Genomic DNA, 27,274 nt, shown 5'->3' with positions numbered 1-27,274 from the left:
GAAGACAGAATGGGGAATGGCACATTAATATTGCCATACAAGTGGAAAGCAAAAGGAGGAAGTGAAAACAAAATACAACCTTAAGAAGGACAGAAGTACATAACTAGTATAATCAAATGATTAATATTCAGGCCTGAGCAGTATTATTAGCAGGCAGAGCAGTATAATCTTACCTTTCAGAATGTTCAGAAAGAAAAGGAATAATATTTAAAACATCCCAAGTCTTTTATCTCAGTAGTAGAGTAATAAATGAATAAATGCAATTTAAAAACCTTAATATTCAAATGTGTCATGAAAATATAATTTTTGTGACCAGAAAATTAAGAACTTTCAAAGGCATACTAAATAAATTCAAGTAATTATCAGGAAAAATGAGTCAACACTGCTGCTTTTATAATTACTTCTGTTGTTCCTGACATCCAGGAACATGGATTGTTTTCCTAAGGATGCACAGCTAGTAACTGATACAGGATGAGACTTGGGCAATGTGCTTCCAGATTCAATATTCTACTCTTCAGTTTGGGCAGAGGCCAGTTTTCTTTTCCTCCTCAAAACCAGTCTATGCCATTGTAGAAGCATATCTCCTCTCTCTCTCTCATCAAGAATCTCTTTTTTGTTAAGAATTCCTCACCCTTTTACACATCCTTTCTCTATAATTAGAATATAAAATACCATATCAGCAGGACCATAGCCTGTTGTTTCCTTCCTAGGATATTCTGCACACAAGAATTTGGCATATGTCTAAGATATTCTTTTTTTTCCCCTTGTATTGATTGTAGGGCTTGAACTCTGGGCCTGTGCACTGTCTCTGAGGTCTTCAACTCAACACTAGCACTCTACCACTTAAGCCACAGTGTCACTTCCAATTTTCTGGTGGTTAAGTGGATAAGAGTCTCATAGACTTTCCTGCCGAAGTTGGCTATTAACTGTGATCCTCAGATCTCAGCCTCTTGAGTAGCTAGGATTACAGGCAGGAGCCACTGACACCAGGCTTAAGATATTCTTGATGAATAACAGTGTACCCTAAAATCTGATCATCTATCAACAGAAACAGTATTTGATCTATAATAATATAGCTCACTGTCTCATTGGAGTCAATCAAGGAGAGAAATATGGTTAGAATTTCCTAAAGATAATATTTTGAAGAAAGTCAGTTACACTTCTTAAAGTCAACTACTTCACCTATGCAGTGCCATTTCTGGTTCCTGCCCCATGGGACTATTGTGAAGGTTAATGATAGTATTCATAGCAAGGGTCACAGACTAATGGTTAGTTGACAAAAATAGTTACCATTATTTACTGAAAGTCACCTAGAATTCAATGACAGCAATTTTTTTTTTTCATTCTGCTTTACCTGAATTCAACTCAAAAAACAACACAGAGGCATTTTATCCAGGAACAGGAAATTTAAATGAAGAGTAAGACTATGGGTCACTGTCCAAGGTCCTGGAGAATGTTCTTGGTCACACAGGGTTTTGGCTTTTTTTTTTTTTTCTTTTCCCCTTTTTTCTTTTTTGTGTGTGGGGGGTGGAGGGGGACTGGCTGGGAGCTACTATTGCAAATGCATTTCCTGATTTCAGGCTCAATCCTCTCATTGTTAAAATACAGGGAGGCTACATATTTTTGTTGAGTGATTTTTTTTCAATTAATAACTTCTTAATTCTGGAAAAGCATTTGAGATTCACGTTCATATAAACACTGACATTACAACGTACAGGGAACAGGGTGAAGTAGGAAGAAACAAAACTTTCTACAAATCTTGCTAATACTGTCTTACCCAACAAGACCTCAATGCCTTCTCTCATATTTAATCACTGATATCATAAGCCACAAATAAAATCCTCTCTGGAGGATACACTGCTTTTCTTTGAGATAGGCAGGGAAAAGGACCTAGAAGAGAGGTAGCAGGCTTCATTCTTTCAGCATATCATCTCAGTCATTATAGATATTGTTGTACTGTTAATAATATATATGTGTGTATATAGATGTGTGTATGTACGTATACATGTATATAAATGTCTGTGTTTCTCTGTAAAGCATTTAGAAAACATTCCAAGGATAACATGGCTGAGGTCTCAGCTCAAGTATCCATTGTTATCCATTTCCTGACCTTTCCATGTGTGGATTGCTTGGTGGTTTTCAGGATCAAGGCCATTGTGTTTATGACCTTCTGTAATGCAAGCTTTTTGGAGGGTCTGATTTCTTCAGAGCCAGATCCTGGGATCAACATGTTCCACTGGCATTCTAGATGCAGCTTAACACCCTTCACCTACAGGGTGCTGGACTTGCAATGCCATGCAAGGTGACAGGCTGCTGTCACCACACTCTCAAGAAAACCATCTGCAATTGTCTATCCTGAGTAAGTGCTATGAATGCTTCAGTTTCAGGAAACTCACTTTGGAAAATATTGGAGAAGACAACTGAGGGTCTTTGATCAAAAGTTCACACCTTAAGTATAGACAATAAACATAGTAAGGGCCTTATATGGAGTCAACAAACCAAGAGGGAGGGAAGCTTATAGCAAGAACTTAAAATATTACCACCTCAATTTATAGCATTTATTCTGTTAATCAAATACTCCTGGCAAGGAGCTGGTCACTCATGCCTATAATCCTAGCTACACAGGAGGCTGAGATCTGAGTGTTATGGTTTGAACCAAGCACAGGCAGAAAAGGCTCTGAAAATCTTATTTCCAGTTATTGGTCAGTCAGAATTGGAGCTGTGGGTTAAGTGGTAGAGTATTAGCCTTGAGGATAAAAGCTTAGGGAGAGACCTAGGTCCTAAATTCAAGCCACAGGATTGCACTTAAAAATAATACTCTAAAGATGACATGAGCATGGCCTGCATTTTATCTCACCTGCAAAATCAAGAGCTATCTCTCTCACCTCCTAGATTCAGATATTTTGAGGAGTACAATGCATAGGATGACAGGTTGTAAATTATATATTATTATTATGATTCCAGTTAAGCCTATGTAAAGTTCCACATGTGCAAATTCAGTCAACCACAGATAGAAAATACTGGAATTGCACCTGTATTGAGCATTTACAGAATTGTTATTAACTATATAATTCAGAATAAAACTATTTATATAGTATTTATATTGTATTAAGTACTACAAGTACCATAAAGACTATTTAAAATACATAGGAAGCAATGTTATTCCTTTTTTATGTAAGATATATGAATATTCACACCCCAAACATACCAAAGTACCACTGAAGGTAGTAACTTATCCAACCAATAAAGGCTCTTTCTTAAGAGGGAGCCTCTCAGATTCATCAATAATGGAATTAGATAACATTTCCTCTGTTAATCTCAGGACATTCAAGGAGAAAATAAAGGGAATGCATTTGTCATGAGTGCAAACTTCTTTTTACTTTTTTACATAACCAAAAATAATTGCCTTACCTATTCTTTAGTTATGAAGTGTTGCTATGTAAGTTTTTAAAATATAATTCCTACTTTAAAGAAAGACATGGACTAATACGTTTAACAAACAAAATCTGCAGCTACTTAGCAAAGTGTCAAATGTTGAACCATGAAGGTTCATCTCATTCCACACTCAAAATGATTGGAGTGCATTTCAAAACAAACTCAGCCCCTCCTTCTAATTGCTCATTATGCAGCCCTAAGGCTGTATGTTTCTGACCTCAACATCGTTATGTTACTTGATTCATCCTTTGGTAACAGATGCTCTTTACATGGCCCATGTGTTCAGATTTAAAATTCTTTCAAAATCCTAACAAGCTGTGTAACTTTTTGCGAAAGTGGAGTCATGCACACAGAAGTGATTATTTTACAGAAGCACTCTGGTTAAAAAACAAAACAAACGACTTCAAAACAAATGTAAAACTGTGGCAACAGCAGCAGAGAGAAAACTAGTGTCCCACTCCTGTTCTCCCCACATTTAGCCATGTATGTGGGCCCAGTTGCTCATCTGCTCTAGGGATTAGCTGCTTCAGCATTGCAAAGTAGGAAATACTAACTCTAATCCTCAATTCCAAACCTAGTATACAGTTCACATCCCTCAAATGCTGTCTGCTTTCATTATTTATTGCTTCCATTGAAGCATTATTAGCAACTTATCACAACCATGCAACAGGAAAATTTCACAAAAAATAATTAAAGATAACACACTATTGGTCTGTGTTACAGCTTTGTCTCCCTCACATCAGGTGAGTGAATACTAAAATTTCTTTTTGCAAATTATTAAATGAATGAAAAGTCACTCTACCAAAACCTGAATTAAGCTTGACATTATGTGGGAGTTTCTCAAAGTACAGATCTATTGGGAAAAACTAGGCTTTGTGTGGGATTAAAAAAAAAATCCAAAACATCAGCCTTCATGGCCTATTGTTTCAACTTACTATTAAGTTACCCACTATTCTTTCAAAAATAACACAGCAAGAGTTAAATCCTGACTCTTCTCTCTAGAAGAAATATTCCAGGTACAATGAGTGATTAAAGTAGGGAGGGAGGAGTAACATATCTAACTTTAAGCAGGAATTAAGTTGATTGATTTCCTGGCTGGAGGAATAATTCTCCATAAGATCTACTGCTAATATATAACATAGTCAGTTTAAAAATTGGAGCTGAATCTTTTCTTTGGAAATAGTTAAGTATAAATCAAATAGATTCTGATTATAGCCATTTCCATTAAACCAAAAAATAAAATAAAAGGTTTCTTAACCTATAAAAATGTAGCTTAATCATTTGCTTTAACCATCTCTGAAATTTACTTTTAATCAGCTTAAACAATACAGAAATGAGATGGAAGAACAGCTCTTGTGAATCTATGTTTTCATATTAGTCTACTATTGTGGCATCACTGGTACCTAGTAAATTGATTCCTTTATTAAAGAAATCTATTTCCCAGAAATTATGTAATTGGATTTATGTGACTAATTTCACAGCTTTCTTTAAGAGATAAATACAATGGAAATTTTAATAAGACTATTATCTAATGAACTCACTAAACAAGTGTGCCTACTACTTCAAGACACTGACATAACACACTACAATTGCTTCGTTGTCTGAGATGATGAAAATTTGGGAAGTTATCAGTCTATTACTTCTATTACCAAGATTATATTTCTAGTCTTCATCAGTCTACTTTTATTGCATGTTTTATCTCCTTTCTTTCAGGTTTCTTGGCAGAAATCATGACTTAGACTGAGCGAAGGCAAAGTATGCATTAAAAAATTACCTCTCCAAAGCATAATAGAGACTATTGTTAATAGCGTCATCTCTTTCTGTGTGGTGGCAGAGAGAGTATGAGAGTACATGGCCACGGTGCTCATTAAAGTCTCAGGTAATAACTGCGAACACAGCAATTGCTTGTGCAGACAGTTTTGCTTCATTTCCACATGCCAGTGTGTCTCTGTCATAGACGTGGTGTCTATGATGCTCCATATTGATATTTCAGAAGAGTATCTGACTATTTGCTTCTTGACTTAATCATCTTAAGACATTTTCAAGATGCACAGCTATGGGCTTCAGCTATGATTCCCATTCATTAGCAATAAAATCTGACATTCATGACTTTTGTTCCCCTGCCAGTAAAAGTATTGTAATTGTGCATGGTGTATACAAAATCAGTAGTAGACAGATGTTATATTTATAGCACATGGAGTTATTAGAGCAAAATGTAAAAAAAATCAGTCCAGTCTCTTTATGCTTTTCCCATTCATCTTTTTTCATTGCTTTTTGTTTACTTGGCAGATTTTTCTGACTCGAGATGAATAATGCAATGCTTGAAACAAAACTGCAAGAAAAATATACCAAACATTTCACTATATAGATTCTAGTTTATTTCTGAAACAAAAAATGAGATAACTCTAGACCTCTAAGCTTTGCTCTTAAAATGTGTGTGACATTTTAAAATATGTGAATCAGTCAACTTTCCCTTTAGTAATATCCTAGGCAAGTTTAAGCAAAAAACTTGAAAGTATTCCAACTAAGGCAGAAATGTTATTATACCAGATATTATTAAAGCCATCAATTTCTCTGATCTCTGTAGTCTATGTAGCCTCTGATGTGTTAGTACTAAAGCATATTAGTACTGAGAAATTTTTAAATACTTGTTATAGACACTCTAGGGTAAAACAATTACTCAGATATTTTGCCCAGTAACTTCCTAAAATATCCACCTTATCCCCAAATTAGCATGTTTGGTAGGTAGGAAACTTTCTGTACTTATCCTGACCTGCCCTCAGGATGCTTAACTAGAAAGTAATATATTTGTCTTAGGATTCTAATAAAATGACACAGAATGAGACAAATTCAATGATGTATTATCAAAGTTTGGGGGGCAAGGTGAGCTGGTAACTCAACATAAAAGGAGCAGAGATTTGAGCTCAATCAATCTGAGCAAAGGGGTGGGGCCTGCTGTGATAGGGATAAATAGACTGCCAGCCTGCCTGCTCCATGTGCCTGTTTGCCAGTTTTGGCTGATGGCACACCCTTCTGAAGAAGTAAATTTTATATTGCTGAGATAATTCTGATAAGGGGGGATGGCAGGAAGGGGAGGACAAGAGGGAGAGGGAAGCACAGGATGAGGTTCAATTTAGTATCTCCAAAAAATAATAATAATGGCAAAGAACCATATTATTCAGCCACACAATTCTGAAGTACCTGTGTAAAAAAGCTGAGTAAGACAAATAGTACAAAGGATCCTTCCTGTAAGTTCACACTCAGGGATTCACTGAGTCCCTGTTACTGGAAACAAAATGCTTTTCTTTTCCATTTTTGGGGGGTTTCCAGTAGGTAACAACGTTTGTGCTTTTGTTATTTTATAGAACCACTACTGTAGAAAGTCTGGAGAGAGGCCCAGGGTGAGTGTAAATTGGTACTGCTTCCCTGTCAGGGTCATAAAGGTGCAATCACAACCAGGATTGTCACTTGAGAAAAACATGATAATGATCTGCATCTAGGTGTGGAAATTGTCTATTCAATGAACATATGAGAAATCCCTGCCCCTAGTAGGTGTGGTGTGACAGTGCAAGGAAAAACTCTTGTCTCCATAGTAGGCCAAAATATTTTTAACACCATTAGAAGCATCAACAACATAGTAGAGATTAATTATTTGGTGGTGAACAAACCAAATGTAACATCTTATTTTTCTATCCCCATGCCATTTCAAATGCTTATGGTTATTAGACAAATGCAGGCTATGCCCCCGCCCCACTTCATATCACAGATAATAAAGACTTGCGAGGATTCAAGCCATGAATAACCTCCAGAGAATTGTTGGATTTTTGTTTCTCATATAATGTTAATTTTATGTATTTTTGCATTCATTCCTCAGGGGAAACAAATCTTACAAATTGCTTTGTAAGTCAGGAACAAACCACGAATATTGATCATCTGTAGCATCCCTTGGGTTTTTCTTTCCATATCACTAGGATTTTGATTTTTAGAAATTATTCTTTCTGGGGCTGGGAATGTGGCCTAGTGGCAAGGGTGCTTGCCTCGTATACATGAAGCCTTGGGTTTGAATCCTCAGTACCACATATATATAAAAGCCCAGAAGTGGCACTGTGGCTCAAGTGGCCGAGTGCTAGCCTTGAGCAAAAGGAAGCCAAGAACAGTGCTTAGGCCCTGAGTTCAAGCCCTAGGACTGGCAAAAAGAAAATATATTCTTCCTGGTGTTATCAGACTAATATCATTTAAACATTTCCCTAATAAGAATTCAAAATTTCCTAAGATTAAGTACTGTGTTATTACCAAATGTTGGTCTTTGGAAATTCTGTAGCTTCAATGTAATTCAGTAAACAGTATACATAGCCAAAATTTTATAAAGCTTGAAATATTTTAAAAACAAAAAATTCACTATTGTGAGAAAGTCCATTTTAATAAAAATGTGCTATTCTGGCTCTTTAAGAGGAATATATTTCTCATAAAAAGGAAACATAATAGTATAATAAGTTTCACTTAATGGAACCATGACTACTCCTTTTTGTTTCCAATTAAGGCATTTAAAAATGAGTTAAAGTTGTGGCAATTTCTGTTAGGATTCACTAGACTTCATTATTTCTTTGAATCATCTAATTAAATAGTCACACAAAATTAAAACATGACAGAGCCTATCAATCAAAGAGTCCTTTCTTTTCTGAGATTAAGCTCCATCCTACCCAACTCCAGTGCAACAGATACCACAGTGATTCCAGTGATAAAATGGTGATTCACTCATAAGACATAATGACCTCATATATGTCTCTAGATATTCATGCATTCTCTAATTCCTCACAACCCAGTCAAAATGTCAGAATGGCACACACATATTGTACTTTTAAGAGACAAATTTGCAAACTAGTCAGTGGTATCTAGGCAACATGAACTGATATAATAACTTGTAAGTTTGTCAACAGAGTTTACTTGTTAATGAAGGCGTAGAATGTACTACAACTAGAAAGGAACTAGATATGTGTGTATAAAAGAACTTTGTGGAACAAACTCTAATCAACATAATTTGTAATTGAAATAATAAGAAACTATGTCAGAAAGACTTTGTTGATATAAAGTATACATTGCCTAAAGATGCAATGAACTTTCCACTCTTGTCCTTTGGTTTCAGCAGTGTTTGTTATATAATTATTGCATGCTACTCAGAAGGACAATTAGAAAAATTCCCTTGCTTGCAGCTGCATCTACAAAGCAACAAAAGTTGCTAGAGAAGTCATATACACACATACATGTAAAATTAGGGGGGAAAGCTTCTTTATTGCCTGATTTTAAAATAAGCTCAATCAGTAGTAAAGAAAAATGCTACAATATTCAGCTTGATGAGCAGCTGAGGACAAAAATATACTGAGATGCAATTTTGGAATTCAAGATACATCTTACTCCAGGATGATTGAATAAGACAAAAGACACTTTCCCTCTTACTTTTCCTAAACCACTCAATCAACAAGTGAGATTGATGTACAGAACGTAAAAAAATTCTCATACATAATCTCCAATCTTTAAATCCAGGAAAAAATGTGAAGACTTACTCCCAATTGGCCTAATTTATAAAATGATATCATTAAAAAATTCAAATTACGAGAATTCTTAAAGTTTAATCTGAATTGAGAATTCTAAATTCCAGTTGAAAAATTCCTAAAGTTGTAAGTCCAAAATAATGTGCACATTATATGGAACTGATGGTTAATAGTCACCTTGCACCAGAAAAACACGGTATTGCAAATTAAAGATCAGAATATGAATTCATAATTTATAAATCTTAAACTGATAGGCATTAAATCAATACATCATCAGTTCCCCAAAGGAACACAAAGCAAAGCATTTGAAAAGCAAGCAAACTGTCTTACTCTTAACGGTGGCTGTACGGGTACAGTTGTAAAGGATAGCCAACTCTCCAAACACCTTGCCAGGTCCCATAGTACACAGCTTCACACCTTCTTTTGTCACTTCAACCTTTCCATCTAAAAAAGACAAGCAAAGACGTGTTAATTCTCTTTGTCCTTCATTGAATTTAGAGCATTTTCAATAGGAAATGAAAAATGTTACACATGCTACCCCATATGCAACAGTTTACCATCTAAAACAAACATATCACCAAGATACAAAGCAAGAAATACAATCAAGTATGGTACTAAGAAATTCCTCTTTTCTCTTAAATTCATTAGTGACAAGATTAGAGATGAGACTCAAATAAAAGATCAGGCAAGGATAGAGACAAAAACGTATATATAAAAATTACTCCAGGTGCCAGTGGCTCACGTCTATAATCCTGGCTAGTCAGGAAACTGAGATCAGAGGATCGCAGTTAGAAGCAAGACAGGACAGGAAAATCCATGAGACTCTTGTCTTCAATTAACCACCAGAAAACTAGAAGTGGACCATGGCTCAAAGTGGTAGAGTACTAGCCTTGAGCAATAGAACTCAGAATAGTGCCCAGGACCTGAATTCAAGCCCCATGACTTGCAAAAATAAAAATTAAAAACAAGTAAATTCCACATGTAGTATTAATATACCATGGTAGTTCCTGTTTTAATATGATTTTAAATCTGAAAGAAAAATTGATTAAATAGATATACTTTCTTTAGCATACTTCACTTTCATTTTGAGTAAGACAGCCATTATGAAGAGAGAAATTACTTTGGCCCTTGGACATTATTTAATTGCTACTCATGGTCTTTTTTTATTTATAAACATCTTATCTAAATCAGGCAAAACTGTTTATCTGTTTTCCTGCCCTGCAAAGTTGACTTGTAAAAATCTAACCATAAAGCTTGAGGGAAAAGAAAAAGGCATTAGGACTGTTTATGTTCCACAAAGGACTTGAAAAATAAAATGCTAAAGAAGCAAAGAACTAAGGAAGCACCATACCCTGGATCTACATTGCTGCCTGTGAGTAAGGAAAATACATTTCATAGGGGGAATAGGAATAATACAGTTTTTTTTTATGTTATAGCTGCATAGGCCAAAAATCCCATCACCTAACACAAGCAAGGGAGAAATTAAAAAAGGCAACACAATCTATTCTAGACTTAATCCTTCCCTTCTATTATTCCTCTGAGTTACTAACTCACAGTCTTCAGAGGAAAAGTCTAGTGCTTGTCAAAAGAAATAGCTCCTGATCCAACAACAACAACAAACAATGCTACCCCAGTGTTTTCTAAACATAAGGCCTCATGTATCCACATCAAAACTGTTCCTGTACTTGTGTGCTTCCTCTAATGGTGGGCTTCTTAAAAGTACTGACTGTAACCTGACTTTATGTTGAGGAATAAAGAAATCCGACAATTCAAAAGGAAGTGGAAATATTCACACAGGTGTGGCTCAAATACTCTAAAGCTTTCTCCTGACTTCCTTTGTTACTGCAAAATGGAAACATCCTCTTTAAAGGAATTTCAACCACCAGTCCAGCAAATTCATTGATTTGTGAATGTAAGATGTTCTCCATACATTTCTCCCTTTGCTTTCAGAGGCAAGCCTATTCCTCTAGAACTTCCACCTGCCATTCAACCCATGGTTAACAGTGTGGTTAAAAAACTAATCCATCATCTTAAGTCATATGGAGAATTGGCTTCTCTGATGTGTTCCTTACTAGCAATTAAGCAGAAATTAAGCAAGCTGCCTAATTTCTCAGTGACTTTGAGTCTTCATTAATAAAATCAATAAAGTAATAGAACCTATCTCATTTAGTGCTTGTTAAAATTAAAAGAGGTAACATAAGGAAAATGATAAACATACTGCCCAGTGTACAGATATTACAGAACAAATGTTCATTCTTATTGCTGGTATTACTTTCATTATGTTTCTGTTATTTTTTTATCATTTATATGGAGGATTAGATTACTTAATATTATTTAGATTAACACAATATTGGACCATATACAATAGGCCCATGTATGAAAATGTAAGAAATATATATTTATATATGTATATATGTGTGTGTGTGTAATATATAACATATACACATATACACACTCACACATACACATTATATTGAGAGTTTATACTCAGGTTTTCTCTATGGAGAAAGAATTACTTTCCTTTAAAATACTTTAGCAGATCCACAGATCTCCATTTGCTCTCTTATTCTTTTTTGCCTTGATTATTTGTCTATTTATTTAGTTTTTATTATTATACAAGAGGTTTCAATTCCACGAGTCCCATTACGAGTAGAGTACAATGCATCTTAATCAGTGTTACTCCTTGTCCAGCACTCTTTCATCTTTTCCATCTCATCCCTATCTTCTAATTATGTACTTCAACTTTTCCATAATGAACCCCGAAGATAACGACTGTATTTGCTCACCCTTCCTCCATTCATGTTCCCTCCTCTTTGACTCCTCTCCCCCAGTAAAACACATTACAATTCATTGTGTCAAATAGCTGTTCAGGAGACATACAGTACTGGACTAGAGGAGAGAACTTTTGAGTTTGAATCATCATGAGACACAAAGAAGAAAACAGAAGCTCAAGATATCATATACTGTAAATGCAGAAAAATGTTAAATCATCTTCAGGTTCCTTCATGTTCACCTATATACAGCTAATGTTTGATGAAATCTTGCTTCATCTACTAGAATCTTGTGGGCAGGGCTCTCTGTAATAAGAGGTTGAGAACAATGGTAAAATTGTCTTGACCTAAAGCTCTAACATTAATTCTAAATAGAACTAAGAGCAAAATGAAAACGCTTAAAGAACCTAAAGATCTTTCATTAATAAATGATTTTATACAATTTCCTTCTCTGCCTCCTTGAGTTTGACATTTTAAAGTTCTCAATGGAAAAAAGACCCTTCAGTGTAATATAATCAGTAAGAACCTTGCTGGACAGTTTGGGAGTTAGAACTTTTCAAACAATAACTTCTCAAACAATATTCAGCCTAAAAAAACTAGGTAGCTTGGTAGCTTCCTAGAGAAAATTTGTAGACCTATAGTATCACTGATAATTGGCAAAACTGAGGCATTTCCTCAATAGGAAGTTGAATGTGTTCCACTACCACCACGCACCAGACTGTGCTCACTTCCTTCCTTGGAAAAGTATGTTCAGATAACATCTAGTTTAACTACAAATAACTCATCCTGTAACCGATGATGTTTTCCATTCCTGTATAATCTTTCAGAGGCTTATACAAGAACTTTGTATGATTCGGGGGTTTGAAACTTGCATATAAATTAATTCCTAGTTCCAACTACCAGTCCTAATCTTATGTTTGCCTAATTTTCTCATGTCTAACTTATCTTTGTTGAGAAGGTGGGCATAAATTATATATGTTAGTTATTCATGTCTATATGAATAATTAGTGCCACTAGCAGAATGATATATTCCATATTAATTAGAATAGATGAATTGGGTTTTTTGAAAGAATTTAGACTATATTTGAGAAATAGTTTGGATGTAAACATTTTCAAAGCTTGCATACTAGAAGAGCAATGCATTTAAGATCATCAAGGCAATTAAAGGATTATATGTCATTGGTAGATAACAATAATCCAAAAGCACCATTTTTAATGAAGAGCAAGACCTACACAATAAACAGAGAGAATGCTTATGACTTGTTACCCCAAGCCATCATTGATTACTTCAGTTTTCATATCTGCTGTGTGGATGACATCGTGTAATTCAGAGATTCAGGATAGATGGGGCTAACTTTCAAGTTAGGTATACATGCATCATGAAATAGGAGTTATTTTAAAACACCTTGAATATTCCCAGTTTTCCAAGAACCCAACAAGAAGAGTTATTGAAGTAAAATTGATTAAGTTTGTTCACTAGGCTAGCCTTGGAGAAAATTTGGAAGCAATCCCATATGTGCAAATGATTTGCAAGTATGGAACATGTAATCCCATAAGAAAGCTAACTGAATATGCTTTCAGTTCCTGTTAGCTGTCTGTTTAAGATTGTTATCCAATCTAAATGATACAGTCTCTCTGGATTTAACCTTCTGTACCTTAAAAGCTTATCACAGATCCAGTAGCCCTGAACCTATGAAATTGACTTCCTCTGAATTATTAGCTGGTCATGAAACTACTCTGTTAGAGTCACACTCCTTTATGGGTTATTTTGACTTCTTTTCCTTTCTTGGCATCCTCTGAGATTCGGTTTAAACTAATCAACTTAAATAGACCGTATATAGACTTCATAAGTAGTTATTTTGTGGTGAAGGGAGACAGAGATGAGATAAAACAAACAAGGGGATCAGGTAAGCTAAATATAGAGCATGTTTTTGCCAGAGTAGGATAGAAAATTTAAATCAGTCCAGCTTAGAGATCTTCATGTCATCATAAAATGCCACTGACTTTATAAATTATTTTTGATGCATTTGCTGCACTGACTAATCATTTCTGTTTCTTTAAACATAAAGGAGAGAAACATCAGCATTTACTCATGGCTAGTTTAATACTTCAATTTGATTCTCACAGGTTAGATTCCAAATCAAAGATTCTTTAATGAGTAGCAGAAAATCATTTTTAAAATATCTTAGCAAAGATAAAAAATTTTACAGTTGTTACTTTTCTTGACTTAGCCTGAAATTACAAGATGCTATCATAACTATTTGTTTGGCAGATTGTTGAAGAATTTTATTTTATTTTATTTTTTAATATAACACTCCATTAATCTTATTTTCACAATTCCACCTTGCCACCATCTCTATATCAGGAGGAAATGTTAAAAAAATAAATTATTAAGCCAGGCACTGGTGGCTCATGCTTGCAATCCTAGCTACTCAAGAGACTGAGGTTTGAGGATCATGGTTCAAAGCCAGCACACACAAGAAGAAAAAAAAAGAAAGGAAGGAAGGGAGGGAGGGATGGAGGAAGGGAGGGAGGGAAGAAGGGAAAGAGGGAAGGAAAGGAAAGAAGGAGATGGAGAGGAGAGGAAGAAAGAAAGAGAGAGAAAGAAAGAAAGGCAGAGAGAGAGAAAGAAAGAAAAGGAAGGAAGGAAGGAAGGAAGGAAGGAAGGAAGGAAGGAAGGAAGGAAGGAAGGAAGGAAGGAAGGGAGGGAAGGAAGGAAGGGAGGGAAGGAAGGAAGGGAGGGAAGGAAGAAGGGAAGAAGGAAAGACTGATTTTAAGCAGACCCTTAATCCGCCAGTTTGTTTATCCTAATGAGGTTTTCATTAACCTATTGTTTTGTTCCATAATGATTTTCATGATAAGGGGAATTCACTTAGCAATTCATTACTGGCAGGCATCAATAGAGTAACTGTAAATAACCTAATTATGTACACTGAACTTTATTCCAACAATCTGAGTTGGAACATGACGGAACAAGTTGATTGGCCATTAAAGGAAGACAGGTGCTATATCAAAGGACTTAGCAGCATAAGACCTCTAGTCTCCTTCCTCCTGTTTAATTATATTTTCATAATTTTGCAATTTGGAGGCCATGGCTGTATACCATGTTCTTTCATAAGAGCTTCCATTAGATTCAACAGGAAATCCAGCATTCTGGTGGTTAGGCTACACTCTCCCCAGCATGGATATCTTTTCCTCTGGGATCCGAGGTTCATCTTTGGAAGGATGGATCTTCTTTCTTGATGGATTTGAGAATTCCATCAGACCTGACCTGCAGGGTCATTTTAAAGCGAAGCTGCTGTCACTTGAAGAAGAAAGTTGAAAGTTGACATGGCTGCTAGAGGATAGTTATAGGGACAAGCCATTGAATTCCCAGGGACCAATTATAAGCTTAGATAGCTCCCTTCAACCTGTACTTAGCAGTCATTTATATCTATTTCCACTAAGCCTGTCTACGGAGTATAGGATAAGACAGCGCTGCTGAGAGACATAAGATCTTCAGTTACACATCACAGTGCTATCAGAGCCTATCAAGCTATCTGGTTAAGGTCACTTTCCAATCTGAATGCATGTCTCCCTAGCCATGAACACTTGGTCCTAAAGTGATGTGGTAACCCTTCAAAGGATGTCTCAAAATCTTTGTTTTTTTATTGCCATTGAAGAAAAATCCATGAGAAAATGCCCTGTTTTAGTATTACATAAGAATTTCAAAGTTTGCTTTATTCACATCTAAGTGGACTATATATTGTTTTTTGAATATTATTATCCATATATCCATAGGAATTTCCTGGATTATGTACACATATGTTTTATATGTTTTTACTTTAGGACCCAGCTTCTCATTCAAAGAATCATTTCTTTGATTACCACAGCAATGTGTTTTAAATGGAACACAAAACATCTCATTATCTAAGTGGAAAGGAACCGAACCTGAAGAGTCAAAGGCTAGCTGGAATTGCAGCTCCATGAAGAAGACCTTTCCTTCTGCTTCAATTACCCATGTTTGTTTTCCTGTCTAGTCATGGCTACTAAGAATGCACTTGGTACAATTTTTTCATTCCATTAAATTATAAAGCACCAATGTACACCTAGGCAAGGAACAGGAATTAGACTAGTCATGCTCTGAATAAATGAGAATTGAACAAGTTGTATGGTTTACTAAGCCCAATTCCAGTAATGCATAAGACACTCTTGCTCTGTTAGTTCTCTAAGACACAATCCCTTTGATCAGTGTAAAGAACAAACGGCTATTTCCATACTTTCTGAAATAGGGAAAATGACAAGAAGAACGCTACCCCTGTCAAAGTTGTATGCAGTCCTGTGATTTACTTTATGATGCTTCACATTAGTGTTTGGGAAATGTATGACACACACACTGGCTTTTAATGAAGGGGACCAGCTTTACCTCCTAGGGGACATGTAGTCAACATCAAGACACATTTCTGTTTGTCATAAATAGGATGATCTACCATGTAGATGCTAAGGATGATTCTAGACTGCCTAAATGATGCAGGGCAGTGGCCTCTAGGGAAAATGACTTAACCCCAAATGTCAATAATGCTGAAGTTATAAACCTTCTGTAAATTAAATCCATGCGTGTATAAAATAGTCTACGTTTAAAGGGAAATTTTTGGCTTCCACTGTTTGTCATTTTAACCTCCACCAGACATAAATTAGAAGCTAGAAAAAAGAGGAAGTCCACTTTGCCATGTTAGGTAACCACATAGCCACTGGGTAGTTCAGAGTCACAGGGCTATTTTCTGAATAATATTTTCCACTAGGTGCTACCTGAAATATAACAAATTGCAGAAACTCCAAAGCCAGACATAAACATATCTCACAGTTATTACCATGGCATCTCAAGTTTCAGATTCTATGTGTGCCATTGACTGACTGTAGGATCTTGAATAATTTATTTAACATTCAATTATTTCTCTATAATGTGGGATAATAGTGTCTTATTCCATGGGATTATAATAACTGAACTAAATCATGTGTCTTAAAACAAATAATATGCTTATTAAGAATACTTCTTAGATAAGTACTAGTGGCTCATACCTATAACCCTCTTCACTTGGAGGCTGAGATTAGGAGGATCAAAATCTGAGGCCAGCCTGGGCATACACAAGAGACAAAGATCTGGGAAAAGTGGAAGCCACCTGTCATCCCAGCTGCTTAGGAAGCTGAGATTGAGATTTCAGGTCAATCTAGGCAGAAAAGGTTATAATAACCCACCTCTGGACAATTGCTGAACACAGTGATGGCCAAGTATAATCCTTGGCATGATTAGACAATTATAATAGGTGATGTTAGTCCCAGTATATTCTCAGGCAGGAAGTAAGATCCTATCTTAAAAATAACCAGTAATAGACAGGTGCTAATGCCTCACCCTTGTAATCCTAACTACTCAGGAGGCTGAGATCTGAGTATTGCTGTTCATAGGTAAGCCATGCAGGAAAGTCTGTGAGACTCTTATCTTATAAACTACTCAGAAAAGGCCAGAAGTGGTGCTGTGGTCCCAGTGGTATAGCACTAGTCTTGAACACAAAGAAGCTTGGGGACAGCACCCAGGCCTTAAATTCAAGCCCCAGGAACGGAAACAAAAAACAAAAAACTGAGCACCTGTAAATTAAGGGCTGGATTGGGCTGAAGAGGTGGCTCAAGTAGTAGATAGAGGGCCTGTCTAGCAAGTACAAGGCCCCAAGTTCAATCCTAGTGCTGTTGGGGGAAAAAAAAAAGGAAAGAACTGGAGTCATGGCTTGACAGTAGAGCAGTTATCTTCCAAGAGTGAAGCTATGAGATTAAATCCCAGGACCACCTCCATTCAGAGGTACAGTTCTTGAGAAAATTTCCTATTTTGTAGAAAAAGTGTTTTGAAAAGCAGTTATAAGAAGAGACTGCCTACAGAGTTGTGATTCACAAATTTAAGAGTGAAAAGAGCACAAGGATGAGTGCACAGAGACTGGTGAAGGAGAGTAGAGGGACAGCAGCAGCGGAGCTGAGTTGTTCAGTGAGCTGGACAAAGAGGCCTAGTGGAAGTCTCTCATTGTAGAGGCTGGGAGACTTCTAGCAGCAAGACATAAGGAACAATATTCCGTTATTTGTTGCCAGAATAAATGCTAGTGATTTGCTTGCTAATAACTTGTATGTGTGTGTGTATATGTGTGTTTGTATGTGTGTGTGTGAGCACATGTGTGCACACACTGGCATGTATGTGGACCAGACTTGGAGTTGTCTGGGTGCTGTTCCTGAGCTTTTTGCTCACAGCTAGTGCTCTACCACTTAAATCACAGCTCTACATCCAGCCTTTTTTCTTGTTAATTGGAAATAAGAGTCTCATGACCTCACTCTTCCCCCCTCCCCCACCAGGCTGGCTTTGAATCACAATCCTCAGATGTCAGCCTCCTGAGTAGCTAAGATGATAGATATGAGCCACCAGTGCCCAGGGGTGTCTTCAGGAAAGATGAAGGATCAAGGGGAGACCCATGGCTTGGAGATGTCAAGGAGCAGAGGGACCAGGCTGTAAAACTTAGCAGTAGTAGAGAGTTGGAGAGCAGATTTGGAGTCATTATGTAAGTCATAATTACAATAAACTGAGGACTTAAGGACTTACAGATATCTCAGGGGAAAGGTATCAAGTTTTTCACAGAACGTCCAGTGGGTACTTCATCTAATTTCACTTCTCAGTTTCAAGGTTTTTAGAAAACTGAGCACTGTCAAGAAGGGGATTTTTGCTCCAAATAGACATTATGTCTCCTTTTCCCAAGTCCAATAGCCCCTTTACCTACACCCATAAGTGAAATGGAATATTCCCCAAAATAACCACTTTTGTGATCACATTACCTCAAACCCTTAAGATCACATTTTGCTTATTGTTTGTGTAGTGAGAAGACCATCAACAATGAGCAGCACCAAAAACTACTGCTCTTATTCAAAGCATGTCTGAACTATAACTTACTCCACATATTACTTGCCATTGTATCTGTCAAATTGATAAAGTGCATTTCCTACCATGAGAATTTTGATTTGACACTGTAAAGTAGCTATACTTGAAGTGATATGTGTAGTTTTTCCCTTTTTACCATGCCAGGATTCGCTGGAGCATACAGCAAATATGCATTAACCACCACATCTTTAAAAGGAAGGAGAGAAGAACAAACAGAACTATACCATGCATTTCACAAAATACTCTGGACATCAATAAAAAGACAAAAAATACTTTAAACTGACTTTTCAAAAAACAGGTTGTTCAAATGGACTGCAGTGGGCAGAGAAGGAGAAAAATGTGCTTGAAAAGTTACCACACATTCAGAAAGTAATTACTTTTTTCCTCTAGCACCAATGAAGGTGGAACCAAGTGTAAAGGAGTGTGTGTGTGTGTGTGTGTGTGTGTGTGTGTGTGTGTGATAGAGCAGGCAGAGCAAGCATAAGTTTGTGATAGGAAAGTAGTGAGTCTGTTTCAAGAAGGGCCTCAAAGTAGACTTCTAATGGATAGATTTTAACAAGAGAAATTTAAAGTGAGAGAAAACTTCTTAGCATCTGCCTAGTAGTAGACAAAGGAAATTGTAGCATGAAGTAATGTATGAAGAGTTTCATCAACTGATGAACACTATTTAGCCATAATAAAATATGAATGCTGGATATACACTACAATATAAGTGAAACTTGAAACTCTACTAAGTATAAGAAGTCAATAAAATATGCAAAACTATGTATTTTCATGTGTAGAAGGTATCCAGAACAATCACTCAGAAAATATAGAGACACAGTAAAAAGACACAATAAAAAGCTCAAGGTACCATAGTTAGAAGGTATGGAGTTTTTTTGTATTTGTTTTTTTTCTTGAGAAGTAAAAATGTCCTAACCTTGGCTTAGAGTATAAAATACTGTAATATGCTACAAGATTTTGAATTTAGTGTGATAAGTAGGTAAAATGTATGGTATGTGAATTATGTCAGTGAAGTTGTTAAAAATGAGGTTTTAGCACAGGTATATTGTAATTGCTCAGTGATATGTGTGATCATTTGTTCCATCAATAGAATCAGAATTCCTTTAGAATAATTATTAAGAATTATTTGGCCTTTCACACTTCCACAGTAACTACTTTCCTATTCCCTCTAGGGCAATTACATTAACAATTTCCACCACTTCTCCTCATTTTCCCCCTCAAATTAGTTATTCCTTATAAAATTAGCATCCTAACTTCTCTCTAGGAAATCATCATTGAAGTCATGCAGGAAATGTTACAAATACTTCTTCATGTGAGTAAATTAAGTCCACCTAATATACATTCTATTGCTAACTTAAACCCCTTTGGACAACTGATGCAACTATTTCCCTGAATTTTCTCCTATCGAAGTATACTACAAAGGGAGCAGAAATCTTTACTTTATAATATTGTGACAGAATAACCCATGCTAAAGTCAAATTTAAATTGCTAGCAATGATTTCCCACTTGAACCACCAATTGGAATCTTCTGTAATTAACCTAACTGAATCTTTGTCATTGTCGTACTCAGACATCACAGAGCAGCTCATAGTGTTTCTCCTACTCCTTCTTTTAGTGTTTTCAGAGTATCTGTTTTTATTTCGAGGTCTTTGATCCAATTGGAATTGATTGCAGGGTGATATATAAGGATTTAGTTTTAGTTTGTTGCAGGTGTTGAACGAGTTTTGCCAGCACTGTGTGCTGATATTTTAACAGGATGTAAAGAGAATTTAAAATATGTATATCTACATGTATGTATACTGTATGTGTATTTTATATGTGTATAGAATATTACATAAACTATGTTATACAAGCATATATATTATAAATGCAAATATATGTGTATATATATGCACACACACAAACACACACACATATATCCTTGTGATTTTTTTTCCTCTTATTGAATTGAACTATATAGCATTACTTAATGTTTCTTCCTCATGGAATATTACCATTGTATTGACTACAACTGATGGTGCATTATTTGTCTGAGAAATTAGACTTTGAAAAACAACAACAACAAAGCCAAACCCAAGTCATTGTAGTTGGTTGGGTTCTTCTTCTTCTTTTTTTAAATTTTTTTATTTTTTTGCCAGTCCTGGGCCTTGGACTCAGGGCCTGAGCACTTGTCTCTGGCTTCTTTTTGCTCAAGGCTAGCACCCTGCCACTTTAGCCACAGCGCCACTTGTGGCTGTTTTCTATATATGTGGTGCTGGGGAATCGAACCCAGGGCTTCATGTATACGAGGCAAGCACTCTTGCCACTAGGCCATGTTCCCAGCCCCATGTTGGATCCTTCTTAAAAGTCTGGCGTCATCGATTTCATCTCACTGTTCACCAACTAACATTAATGATTCCCTGGCCATATAATTTGCCTTTCACCTTAGAGAGTTATTTTATTAATATGTCTATGGTCAAAAGAAGGAGTAGACACAGGATAAAAAGACAAACGACTACAAAAGCAATACTTCCAAAACCATTTGGCGTAAACCAACTGAAAAACTCATGTGGGGAGAGGGAAAAGGGGAGGGGAGAGGAGGGAATGAGGGAGGAGGTAACAAACAGTACAAGAAATGTATCTAATGCCTAACGTATGAAACTGTAACCTCTCTGTACATCTGTTTGACAACTAAAAAAAAAAAAAAAAAGAAAAGGAGTAGAGAGTGACTTTTCTTTTTGCTATTTTAGCACAAATCTAAAAACAAAGAAAAGTGAAAACAAAAAATCTTGAAAATATAGGTGAGATATAGTGCTTAAATGGCAGCTATAAAAAACAAACATCCTCTTGGATCTTGGAAAAACTCATCTCCACACATTTACTTGAAGGACTTTCCCTTTCAACCATCAATAATGCAACAGCAGCAATTTTTATAATGAAATGGTATAGGATTTAAGATCTTGTGCAACATCACTTTTAGGAACTAATATATATAAATAAATCGTCTCTGTCTAGAAATATCCAATATCACTTATATTTTGAATCCAATCACCTCCATGTGGCTTCTATGTCCACATTTATTGTGGGGGTGCTGGCTGTATATGTAGAGGGGCGGTCCCTGATTGACCCTCCCCTCCTCCCGCCCTGGGGCCTTATGGCCTGAAGCCACTCCTACGCCTTCCTGGTCCAGAACCGGAAGGAGTAGTTCTGGCTCTGCCCACCTCCAGTCTCCATCTCAGTTCCACCTGGATGCCTTCAAGATGGCACAGCCAGAGCCCAGGGGCGGTTCTATTGGGGCATGACGTCAGCCTGTGGGGGGAGTCCCAGGGTGCCACTCTTGCTGAAACAGCCCAGCGCAGCCAATTAGCCAAGTCCTTCCCTTACGGCCTTCCCGTCTGGTCACCATAATAAATCCTTCTGCCTGCTCCCTGGGCGAGGAGTTCAGTTCAAACCTCAGGCTGTCTTCCCGGAGTCTTTCTTTCTGCGCCGATCTCTGACCTGTGAGAGGGGGCAGGGGGGAAGGTTCCCGGCAACTCTCTTCTTGGCTAAATGGGATCCACAAGAGCACATTTTGCCTTCTGCTGGCGGAAGTTAAAGCCAAGTGCTCTTTCATAATTTGGAGTTCAGGCATTTTCCCCGGGAGATAGGGGGAAAAAGGGATCCTTGAGGTCCCAACAATTTATTACAACTTTTCCAGATTTTTATTTACCCACTGATTCACATAAAGCAGTTAGGACTATTTTTCTGGGTGTCTTACTTGCATTCCTTCATATACTCTTTCCCATACCCCAGAGATGCAGATTCTTTGAAAGAAGAAAGTTTACTATGACTCCATCACAGTAATGACTATCAACAGATCAGAAAGAAAAAAAATTATGTTTTAAATTGCAAGAATTACAAAACAGATATAACACAAAGAAATCTATGCTTCCAGTCATTATTCTTGACATGAAAATCAGCATATAAAATATACTCAAGCAACATTACTAGGAAGTGTATTAGAATTCAAAAAGCTTCTGTAGTCACTATATAGTTGTAATTTATGCCCAAATGCTAAGACAACATACTTTTCTTAGGTAACATTACAGCTTCCTGAGGGAAAGTAATGCTCACAATCACTACCCAGGGGCCTTTATTTTTCACGTTCTCCTGTCAGACTTTGAAGTCCTTGGTCTCCATAGAAAAGTATAAAGTTGAAAGATGTCATGGGGCCAGTTTGACATCTCCAGGATTAAAAAAGAAGAGTAAAATTAAAGCCCTTCAGTAAGACCAAGACAAAAGAGCTTACATAAGTTTCACACATTTCCCACATATTTTATTCATTACATAGCAAGAAAAATCAGAGGCCTATTCCTGAGCAACACCACACCCTGCTGATTGAAAACACACACACACACACACACACACACACACACACACACACTCATTTTGGATATATGCAAATTTGACCACAACCAAGCCTATGAAAATGAGCAGGTTGTGGTCAGTGGAAATCTGAAACAACTCCTGGGAATAATGAATCACAGCAAGCAAATAAGGTAGTCTGAAAAACACATTAATAAAGATTTCTACTTTCCTTTTTCATGTTTAAAGACTATTTATCTTTAAGTTTTAAGACTTAAAATTGAGTTGTTCTTTTTTTTTTTTTTTTTCTCAAATTTTTATTATCAAACTGACGTACAGAGAGGTTACAGTGTCATACGTTGGGCATTGGATACATTTCTTGTACTGTTCGTTGCCTTGTCCCTCATGCCCCCCTCCCTCCCCCCTTTCCCTCCCCCCCCCCAGTTGTTCAGTTCACTTACAGCAAACAGTTTTACAAGTATTGCTTTTGTAGTTATTTCTCTTTTTTTACCCTGTGTCTCTCGAATTTGGTATTCCCTTTGAATTTCCTACTTCCAATACCAGTAAACACGGTTTCCAATATACTCAGATAAGATTACAGAGATAGTGTAGGTACAAACATAGGAAGGTGATACAAAACATCATCAATAATAGAAACTACACATACACATAGGACGTTGAAAGTAGTTATAACTGTGATATATCACTTGTTTCCATATCATGGAGTTCATTTCACTTAGCATCATCTTATGTGTTTCTAAGGGTATAGCTATTGGGCCTTGTGATGCTCTGCTATGGCTTGCCTAAACCTGTACTAATTATTCCCAATAAGGGAGGCCATAGAGTCCATGTTTCTTTGGGTCTGGCTCACTTCACTTAGTATAACTTTTTCCAAGTCCTTCCATTTCCTTACAAATGGAACAATGTCGTTCTTTCTGATAGAGGCATAAAATTCCATTGTGTAAATGTACCACATTTTCCTGATCCATTCATCTATGGAGGGGCATCTGGGTTGGTTCCAGCTTCTCGCTATGACAAACTGTGCTGCGATGAACATTGTTGTGCTGGTGGCATTACTGTGATTTTGTTTGTGGTCTTTTGGATAGATACCCAACAGTGGGGCTGCTGGGTCATAGGGGAGTTCTATATTGAGCCTTCTGAGGAATCTCCATACTGCTTGCCAGAGTGGCTGAACCAGTTTACATTCCCACCAACAATGAAGTAGGGTTCCCTTTTGGCCACATCCCCTCCAACAATTGTTATTATTAGTTTTCTTGATATATGACATTCTTGCTGGGGTGAGATGGAATCTCAATGTTGTTTTGATTTGCATTTCCTTTATGGCCAGTGATGTAGAGCATTTTTTCATATGTCTATTGGCCATTCTCATTTCCTCATCAGAGAAGTTTCTTTGTAAGTCTTTAGCCCACTTGATGAGGGGGCTATTTGTTCTTTGCAGTTTTGTTTTGGAAGAAGGTAATTTTTTTAGTTCTGCATATATTTTAGAGATGAGGCCTTTGTCTGTTGAATGTCCGGTAAAGATTTTCTCCCAGTCTGTGGGCTTTCTGTTTATCTTGAGAGCTATGTCCTTTGCCGTGCAGAAGCTCTGAAGTTTGATGCAGTCCCATTTGTCCAACCTTTCTTTGATTTGTAGCATTTCAGGGTCTTTGTTAAGGAAGTTCTGTCCTGTGCCAAGGAGCCCAAGTGTTTCTCCTACTCCTTCCTTTAGTGTCTTCAGGGTGCCTGTTTTGATTTCAAGGTCTTTAATCCATTTGGAATTGATTTTGGTGCAGGGTGATATATACGGATCTAGTTTTAGTTTGTTGCATGTGTTGAGCCAGTTTTGCCAGCACCACTTGTTAAAGAGGCTATCTTTCTTCCATACTATTGTTTTAGCTCCTTTATCAAAGATTAAGTAGGCATAGTTCTGTGGGTTTAATTCTGGGTTTTCAATTCTGTTCCATTGGTCTTCAGGTCTGTTCCGGTGCCAATACCAAGCTGTTTTTATTACTATAGCTTTATAATACAGCTTGAAGTTGGGTATTGTAATTCCTCCAGCACTGTTCTTTCTGCTTAGGAGTGTTTTTGCTATTCTAGGTCTTTTATTATTCCATATGAATTCCTGGATTGCTTCCTCTATTTCATTAAAGAATGGTGTTGGGATATTAATGGGTATTGCATTGAATTTGTAGATAGCCTTTGGCAATATTGCCATTTTGATTATATTAATCCTCCCAATCCAGGAGCATGGGAGGTTTTTCCATTTTCTTAGTTCTGACTTAATTTCATTTTTCAAGCTTTTAAAGTTCTCTTCAAAGAGGTCTTTCACTTCTTTGGTTAAGGTTATTCCTAGGTATTTTATGTTTTTGGGGGCTATTGCAAAAGGAGTTGCTTTCCTGATTTCAGCCTCGGTCTTCGGGTTGTTAGCATAGAGAAAGGCCGTTGATTTTTGAAGGTTTATTTTATATCCTGCAACTTTGCCAAAGTTTTGTATCAGCTCTAGTAGCTTGGGGGTAGAGTCTATGGGATTCTTTAGGTATAGGATCATGTCATCTGCGAAGAGAGAAAGTTTAACTTCATCTTTTCCTATTTGGATCCCCTTTATATTCTCTTCTTGCCTAATTGCTCTGGCTAGGAATTCTAGTACTATGTTGAAGAGCAGGGGAGAGAGTGGACATCCCTGCCTTGTTCCTGATTTTAAAGGGAATGGCTTTAGTTTTTCACCATTTAGAGTTATGCTTGCTGTTGGTTTGTCATAAACTGCCTTGATTATATTCAGGAATGTTCCCTGGAATCCCAGTTTTTCCAGGGCTTTTAGCATAAATGGGTGCTGGATTTTATCGAACGCTTTTTCCGCATCCAGCGATAAAACCATGTGGTTCTTTACCTTGCTCTGGTTGATGTGGTGGATTACATTAATTGACTTGCGTATATTAAACCAGCTTTGCATCCCTGGGATGAATCCAGTTTGATCGTGGTGTATGATTTTTTTGATGACCTGTTGAAGTCGATTGGCCAGAATTTTGTTGAGAATTTTTGCATCTATGTTCATCAGGGAGATTGGTCTGTAGTCCTCTTTCCGTGATGAGTCTCTGCCTGGTTTTGGGATGAGGGTTATACTGGCTTCATAAAATGAGTCTGGCAGTGAACGTTCTCTTTCAATTTCATTGAAGAGTTTGGGAAATATTGGAGTGAGTTCTGTTTTGAAGGCCTTGTAGAATTCTGCGGTGAATCCATCTGGACCTGGGCTTTTCTTGGATGGGAGATCATTTATTGCTGTTTCTATTTCAATACTGGATATGGGTCTGTTTAGAAGGTTTAAGTCTTCATAGTTGAGTTTGGGGGTATCAATTTTTTCTAGGAAATCATCCATTTCTTCCAAGTTCTCGAATTTGTTGGCATAAAGGTTTGCAAAATAGTCCCTTATTATTTTCTGAATTTCGGTTATTTCTGTGGTGATGCTACCTGTTTCATCTCTTATCTTGTTTATTTGAGTGTGCTGCCTTCGTTCTTTGGTCAGGTTTGCCAGGGGTCTGTCTATCTTGTTGAGTTTTTCAAAGAACCAACTCTTTGTTTTGTTGATTCTTTCGATGGTTTTTTTCGTCTCTAATTGATTTAATTCTGATTTGATTTTAATTATTTGCTTCCGTCTATTGACTTGGGGTTTGGCTTGCTGTTCTCTCTCCAGAAAATTAAGGTGCTTCCTTAAATTACTGAGTTGCTGTTTCTCCAGTTTGTTGATGTATGTACTCAGAGATATAAATTTTCCTCTGAGTACTGCCTTTGCTGTGTCCCAAATGAGCTGGTACTTTGTGCCCTCAACTTGGTTGAAGTCCATAAACATTTGAATTTCTGTTTTAATTTCTTCAATGATCCACTGATGGTTCAGCAGTGTGTTCTTTAGTCTCCATGAATTGTGGGATTTTCTGTGGTGGCTGAATGAGTTGAGCTCTAATTTTATTCCATTGTGGTCTGAAAGAATGCAGGGAATGATTTTGATACTTCTGAATTTGTACAGCTTTTCTTTGTGCCCTAAGATGTGATCTATTTTGGAGAATGTTCCGTGTGCTGCCGAAAAGAATGTGTATTCTGTCCTTGCTGGGTGGAATATTCTGTAGATGTCGATTAAGTCTAGTTGGTCTATGCAATTGTTTAGTTCTGTGGTTTCTTTGTTCAGTTTTTGGCGTGTTGATCTGTCCAGAGGTGATAGTGGAGTGTTAAAGTCCCCCACTATCATTGTGTTTGGG

At 36.9% G+C, this 27,274-nt stretch overlaps 1 protein-coding gene across 1 annotated transcript in view; it reads right to left on the bottom strand.

Moving 5' to 3' along the window:
* Positions 1 to 27,274, bottom strand: part of Prkg1 (protein kinase cGMP-dependent 1) — a 919,569-nt gene that overhangs the window by 585,542 nt on the left and 306,753 nt on the right. Inside the window, exon 3 of the mRNA XM_048338777.1 lies at positions 9,315 to 9,428. Within this exon, the coding sequence (XP_048194734.1) occupies positions 9,315 to 9,428 (114 nt within the window). The remainder of the gene's footprint in view (positions 1 to 9,314; positions 9,429 to 27,274) is intronic.

This window comes from Perognathus longimembris, chromosome 2, assembly GCF_023159225.1.
Source record: "Perognathus longimembris pacificus isolate PPM17 chromosome 2, ASM2315922v1, whole genome shotgun sequence".
NCBI classification, from domain to species: Eukaryota; Metazoa; Chordata; class Mammalia; order Rodentia; family Heteromyidae; genus Perognathus; species Perognathus longimembris.
This window is presented reverse-complemented; position numbering and strand designations above follow the sequence as displayed.